The 12,311-nt window shown below is 47.6% G+C and overlaps 1 protein-coding gene across 1 annotated transcript in view; it reads right to left on the minus strand.

The window, feature by feature from the left end:
* The window catches only part of LOC124042645 (CUB and sushi domain-containing protein 1-like), an 842,040-nt gene that overhangs the window by 588,964 nt on the left and 240,765 nt on the right, over nucleotides 1-12,311 (minus strand). The window contains 1 exon segment of the mRNA XM_046360721.1: nucleotides 1,627-1,834. Coding sequence (XP_046216677.1) covers nucleotides 1,627-1,834 — 208 coding nt within the window.

Below are 12,311 nucleotides of genomic sequence, written 5' to 3' on the forward strand. Positions count from 1 at the left end.
GTCCACCACCCAAAGGTCATCCAGCCTTATAGAGTCAATTCCAAAAGTGGGTGCAACTCCTTATTAGGAAGGTGAGACAACTTGACACGACTGTGGGAATTATTATTAAACAACGACAAAAAAACTGCAAAGTTGGGTAAAGTAGCCCGGGTCTGTCGTCTCCATCATCTGGAATCACGTTAGTTAATTACATCCAGAACAGAGCTTCATCACACTGCTACTCCCCAACACACAGCCACAGCTCAGTAGCCAACCAGATCCGTCCATTCCTACTCCAACAGCAAATCAACATGTTGGACAATGAGACGTCCCATGAGCCCGTGAGACAAGAGCATCACCTTTCAGAAGAGAACCAAAAAATGCACTGAAGAGAAGAACACATGAACACACGACTTTAGCAATCAGATACACGCAGCATTATAGTTATGATAGAGCAGTAAGCTCACTAGTAATCGCTCATCACATCTTATTCAAGATAATAAAAAAATAAAAACCAAATAAAGACTGAGACAGGACATGCCAATTTCCTGAAAGGTCAAAGGTCATCGTAAATGTTTTAACCAGCACCAAGCCCCACCCTCTAACCATCTGCTCCCCAGAAAACAGCACCAAGCCCCACCCTCTAACCATCTGCTCCCCAGAAAACAGCACCAAGCCCACCCTCTAACCATCTGCTCCCCAGAAAACAGCACCAAGCCCCACCCTCTAACCATCTGCTCCCCATAAAACAGCACCAAGCTCTACCCTCTAACCATCTGCTCCCCAGAAAACAGCACCAAGCCCCACCCTCTAACCCTCTGCTCCCCAGAAAACAGCACCAAGCCCCAACCTCTAACCATCTGCTCCCCAGAAAACAGAACCAAGCCCTCTAACGATCTGCTCCCTAGAAAACAGCACCAAGCCCCACCCTCTAACCATCTGCTCCCCAGAAAACAGCACCAAGCCCCACCCTCTAACCATCTGCTCCCCAGAAAACAGCACCAAGCCCCACCCTCTAACCCTCTGCTCCCCAGAAAACAGCACCAAGCTCCACCCTCTAACCATCTGCTCCCCAGAAAACAGCACCAAGCCCCACCCTCTAACCATCTGCTCCTAGAAAACAGCACCAAGCCCCACCCTCTAACCATCTGCTCCCCAGAAAACAGCACCAAACCCCACCCTCTAACCCTCTGCATCCCCAGAAAACATTCCCCTCTGGCTGGGTACTCACCACTGAGACAACCTGACCTCCATCAGTTTACCGACCATAAACCACCATACCCCACCCCATCCCAATCCCTCCCCCACATCGAAGCACCTCGGCTGGGTACTCACCACTGAGACAACCTGATCTCCATCAGTTTACCGACCATAAACCACCATACCCCACCCCATCCCAATCCCTCCCCAGCATCGAAGCACCCCGGCTGGGTACTCACCACTGAGACAACCTGACCTCCATCAGTTTACCGACCATAAACCACCATACCCCACCCCATCCCAATCCCTCCCCAGCATCGAAGCACCCCGGCTGGGTACTCACCACTGAGACAACCTGACCTCCATCAGTTTACCGACCATAAACCACCATACCCCACCCCATCCCAATCCCTCCCCAGCATCGAAGCACCCCGGCTGGGTACTCACCACTGAGAGGAGCCGTCTGTGCCGCTGACCTCCAGCAGGTCATAGTCGTCCTCCAGGGTAAAGTCAGAGAAGACCAGGGCGATGGTGTCTCCAGGCTCAGCCAGGACGGTCCAGGTACAGTCTGCATTGTTGCTGTACTCCCCTGGGTAGTTGGGGCTGGTGATCACACCGCTCTGGCCTCGCAACGTACCCCCACAACCATCATCCGCTGTGGGAGAGTGAGAAGGAGAGAGACACAGGTTAGGATTACAGACCGACCCACAGACAGACCAACAGAAATAGAGAGAAGGAGCAGAGAGAGAAGGAGCTGAGAGAGAAGGAGCTGAGAGAAGGAGCTAAGAGAAGGAGCAGAGAGAGAAGGAAGAGAGAGAGGAGGAGCTGAGAGAGAAGGAGCAGAGAGAGAAGGAGCAGAGAGAGAAGGAGCAGAGAGAGAAGGAGCAGTGAGAGAAGGAGCAGAGAGAGAAGGAGCAGAGAGAGAAGGAGCAGAGAGAGAAGGAGCAGAGAGAGAAGGAGCAGTGAGAGAAGGAGCAGTGAGAGAAGGAGCAGAGAGAGAAGGAGCATTGAGAGAAGGAGCAGAGAGAGAAGGAGCAGAGAGAGAAGAAGCAGAGAGAGAAGTAGCAGTGAGAGAAGGAGCAGTGAGAGAAGAAGCAGAGAGAGAAAAGTAGCAGTGAGAGAAGGAGCAGTGAGAGAAGGAGCAGTGAGAGAAGGAGCAGAGAGAGAAGAAGCAGAGAGAGAAGTAGCAGTGAGAGAAGGAGCAGTGAGAGAAGGAGCAGAGAGAGGAGCAGAGAGAGAACGGTTTGAAACAGGAATGGTAACTGTAACGCATAATTCAAATTGTTTGTAAAACATTTTCTTTTTAAATAAAGTAACACAAATGTCGCCCCCACCATTACTATAACAATACAAATGCAGACAGAGAAATATTGTGTGTTGTTTTGATGTTACCTTCAGCTTATGGGAACATGCAGAGTGTTGAAAGCAGACAGCTACAATAGAACAGAGCTCCATAGGAAAAAACACCTTCCAGAAACACTACAAAATGTTTCATGGTTTTATGACTTTACGACTGTAATTCTTCGGGGAAGAGCATAGGCTGGATGATGCAAGTCGAAGCAACGGTGAAGTTGATTAAATTGAATTAGATTCAATCGTATTAATTCAGATTTGTGTTAAACAATTGTTACTGTGGCCCTTGGCTCTGTCTGTCTCTCCAGAGAGTGCAGAGACATGCTTTGGCTTAGCTTTTGAGCTGGTAAGGCTGGTAAAGACAGTGTGTGTGTGTGTGTGTGTGTGTGTGTGTGTGTGTGTGTGTGTGTGTGTGTGTGTGTGTGTGTGTGTGTGTGTGTGTGTGTGTGTGTGTGTGTGTGTGTGTGTGTGTGAGAGTGTGACGTGGTATTTGTTAGCGGCAGCGTCCGGCTAGCTGTGTGAGAGTGTTCACAGGGAGGGAAGGGGGGGCGGGGCTACTGGAGCCCAGGGTCCTGTCAAACATCCGTCGTATCTGTAACCACGGCAACCCCCCACGAGAGAGCTGAAGCGCACGGAAGAGAGGAAACCTGTGAAGTGTGAAGCACGGAGAGAGGGTTCTCCGTAGGAGGGAGAGACGGAAAGAGAGAGGGTTCTCCGTAGGAGGGAGAGACGGAAAGAGAGAGGGTTCTCCGTAGGAGGGAGAGACGGAAAGAGAGAGGGTTCTCCGTAGGAGGGAGAGACGGAAAGAGAGAGGGTTCTCCGTAGGAGGGAGAGACGGAAAGAGAGAGGGTTCTCCGTAGGAGGGAGAGACGGAAAGAGAGAGGGTTCTCCGTAGGAGGGAGAGACGGAAAGAGAGAGGGTTCTCCGTAGGAGGGAGAGACGGAAAGAGAGAGGGTTCTCCGTAGGAGGGAGAGACGGAAAGAGAGAGGGAGATGGATGGTGACAGGTGATGTGTCAGGGCAAGAGAAAAAGGTATATAGGAAAGGAGGTAGGGAGGAAGGAGAGAGAGAGAGGGGAAAGGAGGTAGGGAGGAAGGAGAGAGAGAGAGGGGAAAGGAGGTAGGGAGGAAGGAGAGAGAGAGAGGGGAAAGGAGGTAGGGAGGAAGGAGAGAGAGAGAGGGGAAAGGAGGTAGGGAGGAAGGAGAGAGAGAGAGGGGAAAGGAGGGAGGAAGGAGAGGGGAAAGGAGGGAGGAGGGAGAGGGGAAAGGAGGTCGGGAGGAAGGAGAGAGAGAGGGGAAAGGAGGTAGGGAGGAAGGAGAGAGAGAGAGGGGAAAGGAGGTAGGGAGGAAGGAGAGAGAGAGAGGGGAAAGGAGGTAGGGAGGAAGGAGAGAGATAGAGGGGAAAGGAGGTAGGGAGGAAGGAGAGAGAGAGAGGGGAAAGGAGGTAGGGAGGAAGGAGAGAGAGAGAGGGGAAAGGAGGGGGAGAGGGGAAAGCAGAAGATGGGAGGAGGACAGAGAGGGGAAAGGAGGGAGGAGGGAGGAGGGAGAGCGGGCAAGGAGGGAGGAGAAAGGAGGAGGAAAGGAGGGAGGGAGGAGAAGGAGGAGGGGATTGTCATTCCACACCACAGGGTTTTCCATGCTGGAGGAAAATCTTCTCTCTAACCATCCTGTCTAACCACCCTGTCTAACCATCCTGTCTAACCATCTAACCATCCTGTCTAACCATCTAACCATCCTGTCAAACCATGCTGTCTAACCACCCTGTCTAACCATCTAACAATCCTGTCTAACCATCCTGTCTAACCATCCCGTCTAACCATCTAACCATCCTGTCTAACCATCTAACCATCCTGTCTAACCACCCTGTATAACCATCTAACCATCCTGTCTAACCATCCCGTCTAACCATCCTGTCTAACCATCTAACCATCCTGTCTAACCATCCCGTCTAACCATCCTGTCTAACCATCTAACCACCCTGTCTAACCACCCTGTCTAAACATCCCGTCAAACCAGCCTGTCTAACCACCCTGTCTAACCATCCCGTCTAACCATCTAACCATCCAGTCTAACCACCCTGTCTAACCATCCCGTCTAACCATTCTGTCTAACCACCCTGTCTAACCATCTAACCATCCTGTCTAACCATCTAACCATCCTGTCTAACCATCTAACCATCCTGTCAAACCATCCTGTCTAACCATCCTGTCTAACCACCATGTCTAACCATCCTGTCTAACCACCCTGTCTAACCATCTAACCATCCTGTCTAACCATCCTGTCTAACCACCCTGTCTAACCACCCTGTCTAACCACCCTGTCTAACCATCTAACCATCCTGCTGACACAACCTGTCTAACCATCCTGTCTAACCACCCTGTCTAACCACCCTATCTAACCACCCTGTCTAACCATCATGTCTACATCCTGTCTAACCATCCTGTGTAACCATCTAACCATCCTGTCTAACCATCTAACCATCCTGTCTAACCATCTAACCATCCTGTCTAACCATCTAACCACTCTGTCTAACCATCTAACCATCCTGTCTAACCATCTAACCACCCTGTCTAACCATCCTGTCTAACCATCTAACCATCCTGTCTAACCATCCTGTCTAACCATCTAACCATCCTGTCTAACCATTCTGTCTAATCATCTAACCATCCTGTCTAACCATCCCGTCTAACCATCCTGTCTAACCATCCTGTCTAACCATCCTGTCTAACCATCTAACCATCCTGTCTAACCATCTAACCATCCTGTCTAACCATCCTGTCTAACCATCTAACCATCCTGTCTAACCATCCTGTCTAACCATCCTGTCTAACATCCTGTCTAACTATCCTGCTGACACATCCTGTCTAACCATCCTGTCTAACCATCTAACCATCTAACCATCCTGTCTAACCATCCTGTCTAACCATCCTGTCTAACCATCCTGTCTAACCATCTAACCATCCTGTCTAACCATCTAACCATCCTGCTGACACATCCTGTCTAACCATCCTGTCTAACCATCTAACCATCCTGTCTAACCTTCCTGTCTAACCATCTAACCATCCTGTCTAACCATCCCGTCTAACCATCCTGTCTAACCATCTAACCACCCTGTCTAACCACCCTGTCTAAACATCCCGTCAAACCAGCCTGTCTAACCACCCTGTCTAACCATCCCGTCTAACCATCTAACCATCCAGTCTAACCACCCTGTCTAACCATCCCGTCTAACCATTCTGTCTAACCACCCTGTCTAACCATCTAACCATCCTGTCTAACCATCTAACCATCCTGTCTAACCATCTAACCATCCTGTCAAACCATCCTGTCTAACCATCCTGTCTAACCACCATGTCTAACCATCCTGTCTAACCACCCTGTCTAACCATCTAACCATCCTGTCTAACCATCCTGTCTAACCACCCTGTCTAACCACCCTGTCTAACCACCCTGTCTAACCATCTAACCATCCTGCTGACACAACCTGTCTAACCATCCTGTCTAACCACCCTGTCTAACCACCCTATCTAACCACCCTGTCTAACCATCATGTCTACATCCTGTCTAACCATCCTGTGTAACCATCTAACCATCCTGTCTAACCATCTAACCATCCTGTCTAACCATCTAACCATCCTGTCTAACCATCTAACCACTCTGTCTAACCATCTAACCATCCTGTCTAACCATCTAACCACCCTGTCTAACCATCCTGTCTAACCATCTAACCATCCTGTCTAACCATCCTGTCTAACCATCTAACCATCCTGTCTAACCATTCTGTCTAATCATCTAACCATCCTGTCTAACCATCCCGTCTAACCATCCTGTCTAACCATCCTGTCTAACCATCCTGTCTAACCATCTAACCATCCTGTCTAACCATCTAACCATCCTGTCTAACCATCCTGTCTAACCATCTAACCATCCTGTCTAACCATCCTGTCTAACCATCCTGTCTAACATCCTGTCTAACTATCCTGCTGACACATCCTGTCTAACCATCCTGTCTAACCATCTAACCATCTAACCATCCTGTCTAACCATCCTGTCTAACCATCCTGTCTAACCATCCTGTCTAACCATCTAACCATCCTGTCTAACCATCTAACCATCCTGCTGACACATCCTGTCTAACCATCCTGTCTAACCATCTAACCATCCTGTCTAACCTTCCTGTCTAACCATCTAACCATCCTGTCTAACCATCCTGTCTAACCATCTAACCATCCTGCTGACACAACCTGTCTAACCATCCTGTCTAACCATCTAACCATCCTGTCTAACCATCCTGTCTAACCACCCTGTCTAACCATCCTGTCTAACCATGTAACCATCCTGTCTAACCTCCCTGTCTAACAATCCTGTCTAACCATCTAACCATCCTGTCTAACCACCCTGTCTAACCATCTAACCATCTAACCATCTAACCATCCTGTCTAACCATCTAACCATCCTGTCTAACCATCCCGTCTAACCATCTAACCATCCTGTCTAACCATCCCGTCTAACCATCCTGTCTAACCATCCTGTCTAACCATCCTGTCTAACCATCTAACCATCCTGTCTAATCACCCTGTCTAACCATCTAACCATCCTGTCTAACCATCTAACCATCCCGTCTAACCATCCTGTCTAACCATCTAACCATCCCGTCTAACCATCCTGTCTAACCATCCTGTCTAACATCCCGTCTAACCATCTAACCATCCCGTCTCACCATCTAACCATCCCGTCTAACCATCCTGTCTAACCATCCTGTCTAACCATCTAACCATCCTGTCTAATCACCCTGTCTAACCATCCTGTCTAACCATCTAACCATCCTGTCTAACCATCCAGTCTAACCATCTAACAATCCCATCTAAACATCCTGTCTAACCATCTAACCATCCTGTCTAACCATCCTGTCTAACCATCTAACCATCCTGTCTAACCATCTAACCATCCTGTCTAACCATCTAACCATCCTGCTGACACAATCTGTCTAACCATCTAACCATCCTGTCTAACCATCTAACCATCCTGCTGACACATCCTGTCTAACCATCTAACCACCCTATCTAACCATCCTGTCTAACCATCTAACCATCCTGTCTAACCATCTAACCATCCTGTCTAACCATCCTGTCTAACCATCTAACCATCCTGCTGACACAACCTGTCTAACCATCCTGTCTAACTATCTAACCATCCTGTCTAACCATCTAACCATCCTGTCTAACCATCCTGTCTAACCATCTAACCATCCTGTCTAACCATCCTGTCTAACCATCTAACCATCCTGCTGACACAACCTGTCTAACCATCCTGTCTAACCATCTTACCATCTTGTCTGACCATCCTGTCTAACCTTCCTGTCTAACCACCCTGTCTAACCATCCTGTCTAACCATCCTGTCTAACCACCCTGTCTAACCATCCTGTCTAACCATCTAACCATCCTGTCTAACCACCCTGTCTAACCATCTAACCATCTAACCATCTAACCATCCTGTCTAACCATCTAACCATCCCGTCTAACCACCCCGTCTAACCATCTAACCATCCCGTCTAACCATCCTGTCTAACATCCTGTCTAACCATCCTGTCTAACCATCTAACCATCCTGTCTAATCACCCTGTCTAACCATCTAACCATCCCGTCTAACCATCTAACCATCCTATCTAACCATCCTGTCTAACCATCTAACCATCCTGTCTAACCATCTAACCATCCCGTCTAACCATCTAACCATCCCGTCTAACCATCCTGTCTAACCATCTAACCATCCCGTCTAACCATCCTGTCTAACTTTCTAACCATCCCTTCTAACAATCCTGTCTAACCATCTAACCATCCCTTCTAACCATCCTATCTAACATCCCGTCTAACCATCTAACCATCCCGTCTAACCATCTAACCATCCCGTCTAACCATCCTGTCTAACCATCCTGTCTAACCATCCCGTCTAACCATCCTGTCTAATCATCTAACCATCCTGTCTAATCACCCTGTCTAACCATCCTGTCTAACCATCTAACCATCCTGTCTAACCATCCAGTCTAACCATCTAACCATCCCATCTAACCATCCTGTCTAACCATCTAACCATCCCGTCTAACCATCTAACCATCCCGTCAAACCATCTAACCATCCCGTCTAACCATCTAACCATCCTGTCTAACCATCTAACCATCCTGTCTAACATCCCGTCTAACCATCTAACCATCCCGTCTAACCATCCTGTCTAACCATCCTGTCTAACCATCCCGTCTAACCATCCTGTCTAACCATCCCGTCTAACCATCCTGTCTAACCATCTAACCATCCTGTCTAATCACCCTGTCTAACCATCCTGTCTAACCATCTAACCATCCTGTCTAACCATCCAGTCTAACCATCTAACCATCCCGTCTAACCATCCTGTCTAACCATCTAACCATCCTGTCTAACCATCCTGTCTAACATCCTGTCTAACCATCTAACCATCCTGTCTAACCATCTAACCATCCTGCTGACACATCCTGTCTAACCATCTAACCACCCTATCTAACCATCCTGTCTAACCATCTAACCATCCTGTCTAACTGTCTAACCATCCCTTCTAACAATCATGTCTAACCATCTAACCATCCCTTCTAACCATCCTGTCTAACCATCCTGTCTAACATCCCGTCTAACCATCTAACCATCCCGTCTAACCATCTAACCATCCCGTCTAACCATCCTGTCTAACCATCCTGTCTAACCATCCCGTGTAACCATCCTGTCTAACCATCTAACCATCCTGTCTAATCACCCTGTCTAACCATCCTGTCTAACCATCTAACCATCCTGTCTAACCATCCAGTCTAACCATCTAACCATCCCGTCTAACCATCCTGTCTAACCATCTAACCATCCCGTCTAACCATCTAACCATCCCGTCTAACCATCTAACCATCCTGTCTAACCATCTAACCATCCTGTCTAACCATCTAACCATCCTGTCTAACATCCCGTCTAACCATCTAACCATCCCGTCTAACCATCCTGTCTAACCATCCCGGCTAACCATCCTGTCTAACCATCTAACCATCCTGTCTAATCACCCTGTCTGACCATCCTGTCTAACCATCTAACCATCCTGTCTAACCATCCAGTCTAAACATCTAACCATCCCGTCTAACCATCCTGTCTAACCATCTAACCATCCTGTCTAACCATCCTGTCTAACATCCTGTCTAACCATCTAACCATCCTGTCTAACCATCTAACCATCCTGCTGACACAACCTGTCTAACTATCCTGTCTAACCATCTAACCATCCTGTCTAACCATCTAACCATCCTGCTGACACATCCTGTCTAACCATCTAACCACCCTATCTAACCATCCTGTCTAACCATCTAACCATCCTGTCTAACCTTCCTGTCTAACCATCTAACCATCCTGTCTAACCATCTAACCATCCTGTCTAACCATCCTGTCTAACCATCTAACCATCCTGCTGACACAACCTGTCTAACCATCCTGTCTTACCATCTAACCATCCTGTCTAACCATCTAACCATCCTGTCTAACCATCCTGTCTAACCATCTAACCATCCTGCTGACACAACCTGTCTAACCATTCTGTCTAACCATCTAACCATCTTGTCTAACCATCCTGTCTAACCATCTAACCATCTAACCATCTAACCATCCTGTCTAACCATCTAACCATCCTGTCTAACCATCCCGTCTAACCATCTAACCATCCTGTCTAACATCCCGCCTAACCATCCTGTCTAACCATCCTGTCTAACCATCCTGTCTAACCATCCTGTCTAACCATCTAACCATCCTGTCTAACCATCCTGTCTAACCATCTAACCATCCTGTCTAACCATCTAACCATCCTGTCTAACCATCTAACCATCCCGTCTAACAATCCTGTCTAACCATCTAACCATCCCGTCTAACCATCCTGTCTAACTGTCTAACCTTCCCTTCTAACAATCCTGTCTAACCATCTAACCATCCTTTCTAACCATCCTGTCTAACCATCCTGTCTAACATCCCGTCTAACCATCTAACCATCCCTTCTAACCATCTAACCATCCCGTCTAACCATCCTGTCTAACCATCCTGTCTAACCATCCCGTCTAACCATCCTATCTAAACATCTAACCATCCTGTCTAATCACCCTGTCTAACAATCCTGTCTAACCATCTAACCATCCTGTCTAACCATCCAGTCTAACCATCTAACCATCCCGTCTAACCATCCTGTCTAACCATCTAACCATCCCGTCTAACCATCTAACCATCCCGTCTAACCATCTAACCATCCCGTCTAACCATCTAACCATCCTGTCTAACCATCTAACCATCCTGTCTAACCATCTAACCATCCCGTCTAACCATCCCGTCTAACCATCCTGTCTAACCATCCTGTCTAACCATCCCGTCTAACCATCTAACCATCCTGTCTAACCATCCCATCTAACCATCCTGTCTAACCATCCTGTCTAACCATCCTGTCTAACCATCCCGTCTAACCATCCTGTCTAACCATCCTGTCTAACCATCCCGTCTAAACATCTAACCATCCTGTCTAACCATCCTGTCTAACCATCCTGTCTAACCATCCCGTCTAACCATCTAACCATCCTGTCTAACCATCCTGTCTAACCATCCCGTCTAACCATCCTGTCTAACCATCTAACCATCCTGTCTAACCATCCTGTCTAACATCCTGTCTAACCATCTAACCATCATGTCTAACCATCTAACCATCCTGCTGACACAACCTGTCTAACTATCCTGTCTAACCATCTAACCATCCTGTCTAACCATCTAACCATCCTACTGACACATCCTGTCTAACCATCTAACCACCCTATCTAACCATCCTGTCTAACCATCTAACCATCCTGTCTAACCTTCCTGTCTAACCATCTAACCATCCTGTCTAACCATCTAACCATCCTGTCTAACCATCCTGTCTAACCATCTAACCATCCTGCTGACACAACCTGTCTAACCATCCTGTCTAACCATCTAACCATCCTGTCTAACCATCTAACCATCCTGTCTAACCATCCTGTCTAACCGTCTAACCATCCTGTCTAACCATCCTGTCTAACCATCTAACCATCCTGCTGACACAACCTGTCTAACCATGCTGTCTAACCATCTAACCATCTTGTCTAACCATCCTGTCTAACCACCCTGTCTAACCATCCTGTCTAACCATGTAACCATCCTGTCTAACCTCCCTGTCTAACCACCCTGTCTAACCATCTAACCATCTAACCATCCTGTCTAACCATCTAACCATCCTGTCTAACCATCCCGTCTAACCATCTAACCATCCTGTCTAACCATCCCGTCTAACCATCCTGTCTAACCATCCTGTCTAACCATCCTGTCTAACCATCCTGTCTAACCATCCTGTCTAACCATCTAACCATCCTGTCTAACCATCTAACCATCCTGTCTAACCATCTAACCATCCCGTCTAACAATCCTGTCTAACCATCTAACCATCCCGTCTAACCATCCTGTCTAACTGTCTAACCTTCCCTTCTAACAATCCTGTCTAACCATCTAACCATCCCTTCTAACCATTATGTCTAACCATCCTGTCTAACATCCCGTCTAACCATCTAACCATCCTGTCTAACCATCCCGTCTAACCATCCTGTCTAATCATCCTGTCTAACCATCCCGTCTAACCATCCTATCTAACCATCTAACCATCCTGTCTAATCACCCTGTCTAACAATCCTGTCTAACCATCTAACCATCCTGTCTAACCATCCAGTCTAACCAT

The sequence above is a fragment of the Oncorhynchus gorbuscha genome, linkage group LG09, assembly GCF_021184085.1.
Source record: "Oncorhynchus gorbuscha isolate QuinsamMale2020 ecotype Even-year linkage group LG09, OgorEven_v1.0, whole genome shotgun sequence".
NCBI classification, from domain to species: Eukaryota; Metazoa; Chordata; class Actinopteri; order Salmoniformes; family Salmonidae; genus Oncorhynchus; species Oncorhynchus gorbuscha.